Source organism: Ictalurus punctatus, chromosome 9, assembly GCF_001660625.3.
Source record: "Ictalurus punctatus breed USDA103 chromosome 9, Coco_2.0, whole genome shotgun sequence".
NCBI lineage: Eukaryota > Metazoa > Chordata > Actinopteri > Siluriformes > Ictaluridae > Ictalurus > Ictalurus punctatus.
The window spans coordinates 19,093,146-19,105,000 of NC_030424.2; the positions used below are offsets into that span (position 1 = coordinate 19,093,146).

The following is an 11,855-nucleotide window of genomic DNA, read 5'->3' on the forward strand; positions in this document are numbered from 1 at the left end:
ACATCGAATCAATTTACAATCACGCAAATTATATATTTACAGAGTATTTACATTTTTAAATAATGCCCATGGATGCTTATTTCTCATTCTTTATTCCAATGTCTTTTGTCTTATTAATTCACTCTTTATCGGTTTAATAACCATCTCTGCAGGGATATGGCACTGATTAATATTTACAGCTTGTTTTCCAAATTTTAAAACTTACAATGCATACAATAAATCTTCACATTGTTTGTCAGATTTTTATCAAAAATTCCACACATTAGCCTATTGATTTCTCATTTACCTTTATGTCCAGTAGGTTTTTCATCTGTGAATTCCAATGACCTGTCATATTAGTTATTTATTTATTTATTTAAACAATAAGTCACCTCGCAACATTAAGAGTTACCTCCTACACATTATTAATACACTATTAATACAGAATGATCAGTGTAAATTGTTATTATTTTGTATTCTGGGAGACACGTAAATACCTTATTTAGCTTCTGAAGGGCAGTACTAACTATTTAAACAAAAATAATAACAATTTACACCAATCATCCTGTTCAAAAGTTTACACCCCCCTGGCTCTTTATGTATCGTGTTACTTTTATTGAGCATCAGTGAATGTTCGCACCTTATGTAATAGTTGTGTACGAGTCCCTCAGTTGTCCTCAGTGTGAAAAGATGGATCTCAAAATCATATAGTCACTGTTGGAAAGGGGTCAAATATGCAGAAGATGCTGGAAAAGCAAAGAGTGTGCAGGATCTGGAGGATTTTTCTGAAGAACAGTGGGCAGTTTAACTGCTCAGGACAAACAAGGGATTCATGAATAGCTATCACAAAACACAAAAACAGTATTAAGAATCAAGGATATGTAAACTTTTGAACTGGGTAATTTTTTATTAATTCAGCTTTTATCTTGTCTTTTGGACTATAGGCTATGTAAACAGCTGTTATATGAAATAGCTTATTCAGGACAATACTAAATAATAATTTTAAAAAAAGTATGATCCCTCTTATTTTGTTAAAAGTATCAAGATTTTGCAGATTCTGCAAGGCATGCGTAAACTTCCGACCGCAGCTCTATCTACGCGGCTGGACTGGACAGAATTATGATGGTACTTCATTTAAATCAATAGATGCTGTTGTGGGAATAAAATAACAATATGAGTACAGGATTTTATTGTGTTACATGGAAACCCAGAAACAAAAGACTTTGCTGTTCTTCAAGCCTTTTAACCGAGCTAAATCTCAACTTCTGTATCATAGTTATATACCAGGGATTGAGGCATGACAGTACAGGAGCCTTTAAAAGTCCTAGATAAATTGATTTATGACCGATTTACTAATCGTGACCATTCCAGATGGACTAATTTGGTTCTTCATGGCTGAGCTGGTGTTGCACCTGAGGTGGCATCCTATAACAGCGCCACATTTAAAGTCACTCTTCAGTGTGAGATTGCATGGCTATGTGCATGACTTTATGCACCTGTTAGCAATGGGTGTGGCTGAAACACCCAACCTACTAATAATTACGTGGAGGGTTGTCCACATACTTTTGCCCATAGTGTATGATTAAAATATTTTGATGTAACATATAGTAGATAGTCAACATCTTGAGAATTTCAGAAATGCATCATGTGTTGGGAGATTTTTTTTGTGTTAATGGCAAGAAAGCTTAGATAATCTGCTAATTCAAAAAATGAAATCATTTTTGTTTTAGTAATCAAATGTACTTTATGTTGAATAAGCCTGCATCTGATTGAGAATATTTGATATTGTTGTTACTGTTGATAATAGCTTTCCCTTTCTTTCTTTGCTAAATGACTAAAGCAGGGATGCTAAATACTGTGTGATTATGCGTAAATCACCATCTTCAGCATTACTTGTAATGGCCAGAAAATGGCCTCCTGTCCAACAACAGGCCCTTTGAAGATGTGCATAGCCTTAAAGTTATATTGCCATCTAGTGGCCATCTTTTGAATTTGTGGCCTTTTACATCCAGTTGCCGGCCATCTACTGGACTGGTGTGTACATCTGGATACCAAATGCCTATTCTACTGTAATATTTAATATACCATGGCTTAATATACCATGTCTGGTAAATCAGATGCTTGATCAGATTGAGATCTGGGGAATTTGGTGGGATAGTCAACACCTTGAACCCTTTGTCATGTTGCTCAAAGCATTCCTGAACATTTTTTGCAGTGTGGCAGGGTGCATTATGAAAAAAGCCAGTGTCATTAGGGAATATGCTTGCCATGAAGGGGTGTTATTGGTCTACAAAACTGTTATGTAGGTGGTGAAAGTCAAAGTAACATCTACATGAATACCAGGACCCAAAGCTTCTCAGTAGAACATTATCCAGAGCATCACACTTCCTCCGCCAACTTGGCTTCTTCCCATAGTGCACCCTGGTGCCATCTCTTCCCCAGGTAATTCACACACGCACACCTGGCCGTCCAGTTGATGTAAAAGAAAATGTGATTCATCAGACTAGGTCACCTTCTTCCATTGCTCCATGGTCCAGTTCTGATGCTCACGTGCCCATTGTATATGCTTTTGGTGATGGACAGGGGACAGCATGGGCACTCTGACCAGTCTTTGGTTACGCAGTCCCATATGCAGCAAGCTGCAATGCACCGTGTGTTCTGATACCTTTATATCTTAGACAGACATTAACATTTTCAGCAATCTCCTGTACAGTAGCTCTTCTGTGGGATCGTACCAGATGGGCCAGCCTCCCCATGCATATCAGTCAGCCTCAGATCCTTATGCTTGCCTATTTTTTCTGCTTCCAACACATCGACTTTGAGAACTGACTGTTAATAATTGTAATGTTATGGCTGATTATATATATATATATATATATATATATATATATATATATATATATATATATATATATATATATATATATACATACACACATACACACACACACACACACACACACACACACACACACACACACACACACACACACACACACACACTTTTCTTTTAAAACTTATAATACCAATGGTATGAAACTATTTTCTGATTCCCTCTAAAAAAAAAAACAACCCTATCCCTGTTGTTTCCTTCTAAGCAAAAATGGTTTTTTGAAAACTGTTGGCCCAAATTCTACTGATCAAAATGCATTTTGTTTGCTAGGTAGAATTTACAAAGCCTGAACCAATTATCACCGCCTGTATGAAATCCAAAGTAATGACACATGCACAGCTGTTAGACAAACTGAAAGCCATATATTGTGTACAGTTTCTCAGCAGGGTTTCTTTCAGAATTTCTAAACCTTGCACATATTCAGTGTATACATGTAAGATGCAATTGTCAGTTTGTTACAGAGCACAAGCTCAATGCATGCAACAATGACATGCAGCTGCTTAAAGGCCTAACGCAGATAAGACTGGTGGTGGCTGAAAAAAGAAAAAAAGAAAAGAGAAAGAAAACAACAGGAAAAAGAAAAGGGCCATGAAATGTTAGGTTTTATTTATATTAAAAAACAAAAAACAAACCAAAAACCATGAGGCAAGGCAAGGCAAAAATAAATAAATAAATAAAATAAAAAAATAATAAATAAATAATAATAATAATCACATGATATCATGAAGTAAAATCCAAGCATTAAACATAGACATTTTGTATACTGGCATATTGCCTACACCAGCCAGGAAAACAAAAATTAATTATATAACAGAATTGTGGTTCTTGTGTTGTATATTCAAGCCAATTTAGAGCAAGAAGGATTTTTAAGAGGAAAAATATAACCAAATATTACATTAAGATTTCTATATTATGTTAGTAAGCCTCACTTTTATCTTGGTAAAATTATCTTCTGTGTTTTTTTGTGTTATGGATGGAAGCGTTACATTAAGGATGTATATTTTTTCTTAATGTGAAGCAAAGAAGATATTTAGATCAAATTAATTTATAAACTCTACATGCAATTAATATATGTCTAAAGGACACTATATTATTTCTTAAATAACTATTAACTATGACATTATTTATGAAAGAATCTACAAAACACTATGACCATTTAAGTTTCAGTATTTCAGGAAAATAATAATATGCCAGCATGGCATTCAATAGTAACTAATAACTAATGCATTGCTTTTGATAGAAAGTAAGTGTTTACATGCATAATCTTAATTCAAACAGTTTAAATATGATACAAAAATTTCAAGGAGTTCAAAAACAAGCCAAGCATAATATGATGATTAAACAAATCTGCATTTAAAAAAGCTCTAAACAATCACATATTTAATACAATTAGATATGTAGGTTTATCTTAGTACAAAAATAAACAAGACAAACTAAAGGCTATGCTGGTTATGAATTTATGTACTCATATAGAAAAGCAGGTCTGGTCCTTCCAAGATTATTGGTTGCATGAGCTTGTATTTGAATATAAGCCTAAAAACATGGGTTCAAACAAATAAACCAATTTGTCAGGTAGATTAGCATTCATCAATTCACAAGGGTACATAGTACATAGGTTGGTGAAGAAAATAAAGCTTACTTACCTTTGTAGAACAGATCAGTTATTTTTTTTTAACTGCTGCTGTCATCGACGTTGAGCTTTTACTTGTATAATGTGCTGAATGCTGGAATAATAATAATTTGGTCAGTTTAACAAACTGCTTCTTATAACTTGTCTAACTCTAACTGTACAATAAAGTGCAACTGTTTGAAACCATTGTTTTATAGATGGGGAAAATGTATCTTTATTTTACAGTTTATCTGTTCATTTAATATTGAAAACCCACTACAGCATATATCTAAACACATTTTGTTATTTGTGATAATGAAGAAATCTGTAGAACTCACAATAAATGTCTAATGTTTCATCAAAAATGCAAGTGAGGGTATACACTAGAAACCATTGCACTACATTTATATATAAAGGTCTTCAGTATAATTTACCTGTGGTCTTATGCGCATGAGCAGTGCATCTCGAACCTTTGGAGAAAATAGATGGAGATTAAGGTTTAAAAAAAAAAAAAAAAGGTTATTTTCGAGAGGCTGCCATTGAGCACTTATCAAAATATGTGAGGACCTGTTTATATAAAAACTCATTTCCTAACAGCTTCAGAATTTTTTAAGCAACAACTTGCCTTTTTCTCTCCAAAACATCCTGTTAGTAGAATGAAGAAGCCCTGCATGGAAATTGAGGGGTTTTTTTTAGTATTTGTTTTAAGGATAGACAAGACAAAACATTCTTTTTAGTAAATAATGTAGGATTGAATGGTTAATACTTACCTGAAAAGAATTGAAAATGGTAAAAGCATAATTTACAATCTGGGCAAAAGGGTACATTGTGAGGTCAACTAGTAGCACACAGAAGCCAAAGATCCATGTTATTCCAAGCGTAGGGGTTAGGAGGACAACAGTTCTGATAACACTTCTTACAATTTCCTTTTCATCATGACTTTTTCCCTCAGACAAAGTAGGTTTTAAGATCCTGCTAATAACCACAACCATAGTGAACATATTCACAAGCACAATTACACCAACAGGAATAACAAAGGCATGGATTGACCCATGTAGTGCACTCTCATACTTTAACCAACACGTTTCATTTACATAGTATGAGTCAGCGCGACCATTTTCATAAGTGATGATTGTACATATTACAATAAATAAAGGACAGATATAACCAAGAGAAAAACAGAATCCCAAATAGACTTTTTTCCTTAACTGAACAAAAACAAATATCATTTGGTGTAGGAGCCCCAGACTCATGCACAACATCCAGAAAAACACAGCCAAGAAGCAAAAATGTTTCATAACTGTAAGTGCAAAACACCACTGGCTGATAGCTGGATTTGGAGAGGAAGCTGCTAGAAAGCTACCGTGTGCTATCAACAAACAGAGTGCAATATTTACTAAGACAGTGTGTCTAAAGTGGGCGATATTGGACTTTACCACAGTATTCCATACCACAAACTCAATTGCTAAACATAGAACAAGTGAACAAATAGAGAACCCTAAACCTGTATAAGTTATCTCATCCATATACTTTAGAACCACAGGTTCTTTAGACATTAGAGATGTAAATGCAGACAAGTGATCACATATGCAGGTATTTGGTTGAAATACCCCACCCCATTTACAACCATCATCAGACCACTTGGATGTATCAAAATCAAAATACAGACAAAATATTTTGTGGTTTGGAACTCTCCGGGTTGGGAAATCCATTGAGATTTTGCGTGCATTTTTAGCAGTGACCGACAATATAAATTCACTTGGATCATTGTTCAAATATTGTGGTAGCAGGTCAGGTAGATTATTTATCTTAATTTGATAAATAGTCCCTTCTTTATCATCCTCCAAACTGATGTTGAAAGTTTTAGTGCATGATTCCACAGATGTGTTACATATCATTAATTTTACATTTTCTTCGTCGTATAGTTGGTTCTTGCTTGTCTCGATTTGATTTGCAACTCCTTCAACAGCTTTTAAATATTTAATAGCCAAACTGTAATTTATCTCAATGGCCGGTGAATTCCAAGTCTGTTTTAAACTTATATTTAAAAGATTGCTTGAAGATTTCACAAAATTCTGAAATTTACAAAAGATTACAGTTTAAGCTTAGTGTAACTGTTGACATACACTTTTATTATAACTTAGTATGAAAATAGCTGCCAATACTTACAGTGACCATAGAATCATTGAATGTAGTGTTTTGTATTTTAGAAGCATTTTGCAGGGTGTCTAATACATCCACTGATGCATTAATATTTGGAAATGTATTCATGATCTGATCCTCACTTTTCACCTTTAAAAGGTCGAACAGATTGTTTGCATTGTCTTTAACAAGCCCATATCCTCTCTGAAGATTCTGTTATTTATTGTTAAAGACAGAAGCATATATGTTTACAGAATTAGAGAGCTGGATGACAGAAGAAAATCATGTTGTGATGGTACAAATCTACAATTTAATATTGTTCATTCATTCAGTCTGACATTCCTCCATTTATACATATGGGCATACCAACATTGTTAAACTCCAGAGCTTCTCCTTCTTTAGGATTTAGATAATCATGTAATAATGTAAATTGTTATACATCCAAAAAAAAAGAAAAAGAAAAAGAAAAAAAAAGGCATGGATCCCATCTTGGGTAATGTCAGACTAAAATAGAATATTCTAGGTAAAACATTAAAAAAAAAAAGGACATTCATACCTGAGCTGTAGCCAACAGGTTCCAAATTTCTGTGTTTACACATTGAGAGTTTACGTCCTTCCAAACCCCCATATCTTTGTTGTTTGCACAGTCTCTTGATTTAAAACCAATTTCATTAGCATTACATTGCAGTATGGCAGTGAAATTAGCCTTTGCTTCTGGCCAGTCATCACTCGATGAACAAACAATTGAGTCGGCTGGTTAAAAAAAATGAAAGTTTTTTTTGCCCCACATCTTGCAACTCAAAGAACAACTATCACCACTTTGACAAATAAACTGTACAAGGGCTAATGCTCTATATTGAAAATGACAAACTTTTTACACATTATGCTTTACACACTATAAGGTTAACCAATGCTTTAATTGCTCTGTTGAATTTATTAATAAATTGATGTTTGATTGAAAACTTACCATAAATGACTGGTATCTTTACAGTGGCATTTCTTGTGTTATTTTCTCTATTTGTAAATATACATGTAGCATTATAAACGTCCTTTTTCTCTTGACAGTTGATGTTGATGTTTATATTGTAGATTGTAGTATTGCCTATAGAAGCTTGAAACATATATGTGCCATTTATAATTAGAACAAAATATACAGTTGATCAAACTGTAAACTTGTCATTTTAATATTTTAGCAGAAAACTGTTTTTATGCGTGTGTGTGCTCATCTGGATGGGCACAGTGTGAAAGAAAACATTGGTTGTGCTTACTTGTTGGCTGCAATGCAGAATCTACTGGCAACCAGGTAACATTGTACGTTTCTGTGCTGTTGTCTATGATACACTTAACCATAACACTATCCGTGTTGTGCAGCCGACAATTTGGGAATTGTGGGTAACTGGTGATAAAGATTTGGGGCAAAAGTGCAACATCCAAATATACACTTGCTCTGTGTATTATGTTAGAAGAGTTTTCAGATGTGTAATCACATATAAATATCCCTGTGTTCAAATGAAATAGAGAATTTTGCCAGATAATTAAATATGGGGGGGGGGGGGGGGGGGGGACAACACAAACAAACCAAAGAAATAAATTAATTCTTTAGGAAACAACCTACCTTTCCAGATTTCAGAAGCTTTACTAAGAATAATCATGCTACTTAGAACATCCTGAGTTACAGTGGCTTCAGTGCCATTAGTGATACGTTGTTTACTTGCACCTTTTTGTATGTACCAATTTACATTATCTAGGCTGTCTGGTGTGGTGCATGTGATGTTAACAGCAGTGTCATAACCAATACGATCTGGAGCTGTAATTGTTATAAAACCTGTAAAAAAACAAAACAACAACAACAAAAAAACCACAACATATAAGTGAGGTTGTTAATATAAATATTTGATGACACTATTTAATTAAAAAACCCCTTGTGTGCTAAATAACTGCAATCATGAATAACTCCTATGGAAATGCTTAAATGTGTGCTTTTCCAAAGACATCATTTTTTATATAGCCTCTTGTGTCTTGTGTAATGTAATGTAGTTCATTTTTATCAAAAGAGTTCCACAGTTACTATGCTAAAAGTTACTTTTAAGAAAAATATGTCTTTTTTTCCACAAGCAAGGGTAATGTTTCTGAGGGCCCTGAAGATATTCGTAATAGAATAACTAAAGTAAATCGATTGCTAAGTGACCCCCATGTGACCTTGCTTCTCAGATATTTTAGCAGTGGAGACTTTTATTATTGTAACAAAGGGAAGGTGCTAATTTTTGGCAATTATTATTCAGGAAAAATTTAGATTTCTTTCAGCAAAAAATATGTTTGTTATTTCAATTGACCAGTTTTAGAGCAAAGAGAATTTAGCATGACACTCATGGCAGAAAAAAGTTATATAAATTGTGCATAAATATAGGAAAGACACAGTTTCACACATAAGGGATAAAAATTATTTGTGAATCTAGAAATTGAACAAATGTCCATTTGCATACAGTAAATATATATATATTTTTTTTACCAATATGAGAAGTTTTATTTATCAAAAGAATTTTTTTCATCAAAAAGCAATATTTTTCTCAAAACTGTATTAGACAACAACTCCCTGGATGCCATCCATGTGTTTTAATTGAGCTGTTTCACTGGTGTATAACACAACACATATTTTTACAAAACATTGCTATACAAAATGTAACTGAATTTAGCACTGGCAATATGAATGTTACAGTTACAAATTACAACTACAAATTGTGCATGGGAGATAGGATGAGTTACTGTCTTGCATAAAATGTTGCAGATAGGTTATGCCTGAAGCACTCTTAAAGTATTAGAATTACCTTACCTGAGGTTATAATGGTGAAAGTGGCATTTAATGTATTCTGCAGCTTATTGGTCGTGTTCACAAGTTTGCTCAGGTCAAATGGACCATTTATTAGCATTACGAAGTCTCCGATGACACTACCTGACCTTTTTTTTTTTTAAAAGACAAAAAATTTTTTTTACAATGGCTTCATAGTCATCTTACATTCATTGGCTGGATAAACATTTAGCAAATTAATTAACATTTCAAATGTGCAAAAGATTTCTACTGTTGTCCATTATCATTACCTGAGGTTTGTAATATTCAGTGAGTCAAACCAGTTCATACTGCTGTATGTGGAAATTAGCTAAAAGACATAAAACACCAGCTTAGACCATAGTATTTGAATAAACAAATAAATAAAAATACAACCCTTGATTAATAAAAATCCAATGGAAATACCTATTATAATTATTAGCTCTTTGAAATGCTATAACTGTTTTATAGCGACTCTAAAAAGATTAGTAGAATACAGTGGAGCTCAAAATGATGAGACCACACACACACACACACACACACACACACACACACACACACACACACACACACACACACACACACACACACACACACACACACATATATATATAAAATTTTTTGATTAAAATAAACAGAAAAGTAAAACAACAAAAAGTAATATTCAATAACTATTTCATTATTTATAGAACTATTTAAACTCCGTTGGAGCACATGTTCAGATAACGCTGAGATGGATTTGATCCAACATTGTCAGGTTTTATTGGTTTTACTTGTGGTGTCTTTGCCAGCTGGAGTGTATGCTGTCATTAAAGCAAAAGTAGGGGATACCAAATAGAAGATTTTACTTTTCACTCAAGCTGTTGCTGATAATATAATTTTTAACCGATATTTTTGGTATAAAATTTGAAAAGAATGCAAAATAGAAGCAGTTTTACTAGTAGTCTCAGACATTTGGACCCCTTTAGATCCAAGATATAGAGAGCACTTTTCTATAAAATTCTGAGGAGCTAATTGGGCTGATCAGCTAATTTGGTGGATTTGGCTAGAATTTTTTGTTTTGGGTATTCATTCAAACCAACTCAGCTCAGAGCAGCCTTTTGTAATTGACAGTTATGGTGCAAATTACTGGCTGTATTGCTAAGTCTTGCTAAGAAATGCACATTTCGATTATGTTAGTGAGTGACATAAGTGAATAAGTTTGTATTGGATAATGCCTTGTCTTTATGATGGCAATAAATTTGGTGAGCATGGTATTTAATCAGTTTAGTGAGAGATCAAAACAGGGGGTCTTGAGAGGTGACTGAGCTACCTTAATTTTGGACCAATGTAATTTTGAAAATGCCACTCTAGCAACTGATTTTGTATTGTCACACTTACTAGACTGTAAGTGTAATGGTTTAAAAGGCAGAGGTATAAGACAGTGAATAAACATTCCACATGATAAGTTTCAGGCTATATGATATAAACATATATGCTAACAGTCACTAATGGTGTGTCAGTCTCACTAAAATATTTATAGCAGTTTTACTTAATTTTGTGTTTGATATTGATTTCCTGTAGTGCAGCACATACAGTTTTAGTTAAAATCTTTTTTTCCTCATCATGATTGGCAGGTAATTTTCCATCTTTAATGGTAAATGATCCATCAACAAGCACTGGAGAAAGACAAAGAAAGATGCACTTAGTTGTTATATTTAGCTAAACACAAATGCAAAACCTCAGACTGAATATATTACCGCTGTTTTTGTAGAGGCACATAGCGCCAGGAAGGACAGATGAACATGAGTTATTATTCTGGCAGCACTCAGGATGTATGTTACACACATCTGTACTCCAACTGTAGTTTTGTGCACAGCTACAGATGTTGGATTGACAGTCTAAAATCAAGAGAGTAGAAAAATAACAAGACTATGAGAAATTGACAGCATTGACTGTTAAAAATATATATATATATATTTTTGTTATACAACAAAGACATTTGGGTTTGAGATCAAAAGATGAATATGAAACAACAGATCAGAATTTCAGCTTTCATTTCCTTCTATTTATGTACAGATATGTTAAACAGCGTAGAACATCTTTTGTTTGAACCCACCCATTTTTCAAGCGATTAAAAATATTAGATCATGTGACTGGCAGGCGATTTGTGTTGCCCAGGTGTGCACTGTTAAATTGATTTTAAACAATTCATAGTATTTGATTTCACTTGTGAAGACTGCATTTGTTTTTTGTTTTTTTTTTAAACCATATCTTTATTGCAAAAATATGGAGAAAAAAAACCAACAAGAAAATATCCATACAAAAAAGTTTATATATACCTTAACTACCTTCCCTTCCTCCCCTACTCTGCACATAAACATTCTGCCTGCCAGTTTACAGAGAGACACACCCAGTCTAATTGGGTG

The 11,855-nt window shown here is 33.6% G+C and overlaps 1 protein-coding gene across 3 annotated transcripts in view; it reads right to left on the reverse strand.

The window, feature by feature from the left end:
• Positions 1-3,456: 3,456 nt before the first annotated feature.
• Positions 3,457-11,855, reverse strand: part of adgrf3a (adhesion G protein-coupled receptor F3a) — a 13,510-nt gene continuing 5,111 nt past the window's right edge. For 2 of the 3 annotated variants that reach the window (XM_017476074.3, XM_017476073.3), the window contains 14 exons: positions 11,187-11,327; positions 11,023-11,105; positions 9,720-9,778; positions 9,454-9,578; positions 8,239-8,448; positions 7,892-8,122; positions 7,591-7,734; positions 7,180-7,376; positions 6,651-6,836; positions 5,252-6,556; positions 5,107-5,148; positions 4,916-4,951; positions 4,516-4,596; positions 3,457-4,405 (listed from right to left, as the gene is read on the reverse strand). In XM_017476074.3, coding sequence (XP_017331563.1) covers positions 4,534-4,596; positions 4,916-4,951; positions 5,107-5,148; positions 5,252-6,556; positions 6,651-6,836; positions 7,180-7,376; positions 7,591-7,734; positions 7,892-8,122; positions 8,239-8,448; positions 9,454-9,578; positions 9,720-9,778; positions 11,023-11,105; positions 11,187-11,327 — 2,822 coding nt within the window. In that variant the 3' untranslated portion in view covers positions 3,457-4,405; positions 4,516-4,533. Of the gene's footprint in view, positions 4,406-4,515; positions 4,597-4,915; positions 4,952-5,106; positions 6,557-6,650; positions 6,837-7,179; positions 7,377-7,590; positions 7,735-7,891; positions 8,123-8,238; positions 8,449-9,453; positions 9,579-9,719; positions 9,779-11,022; positions 11,106-11,186; positions 11,328-11,855 lie in introns of those variants that run through there. The other variant, XR_006983068.2, reaches the window with a different exon arrangement.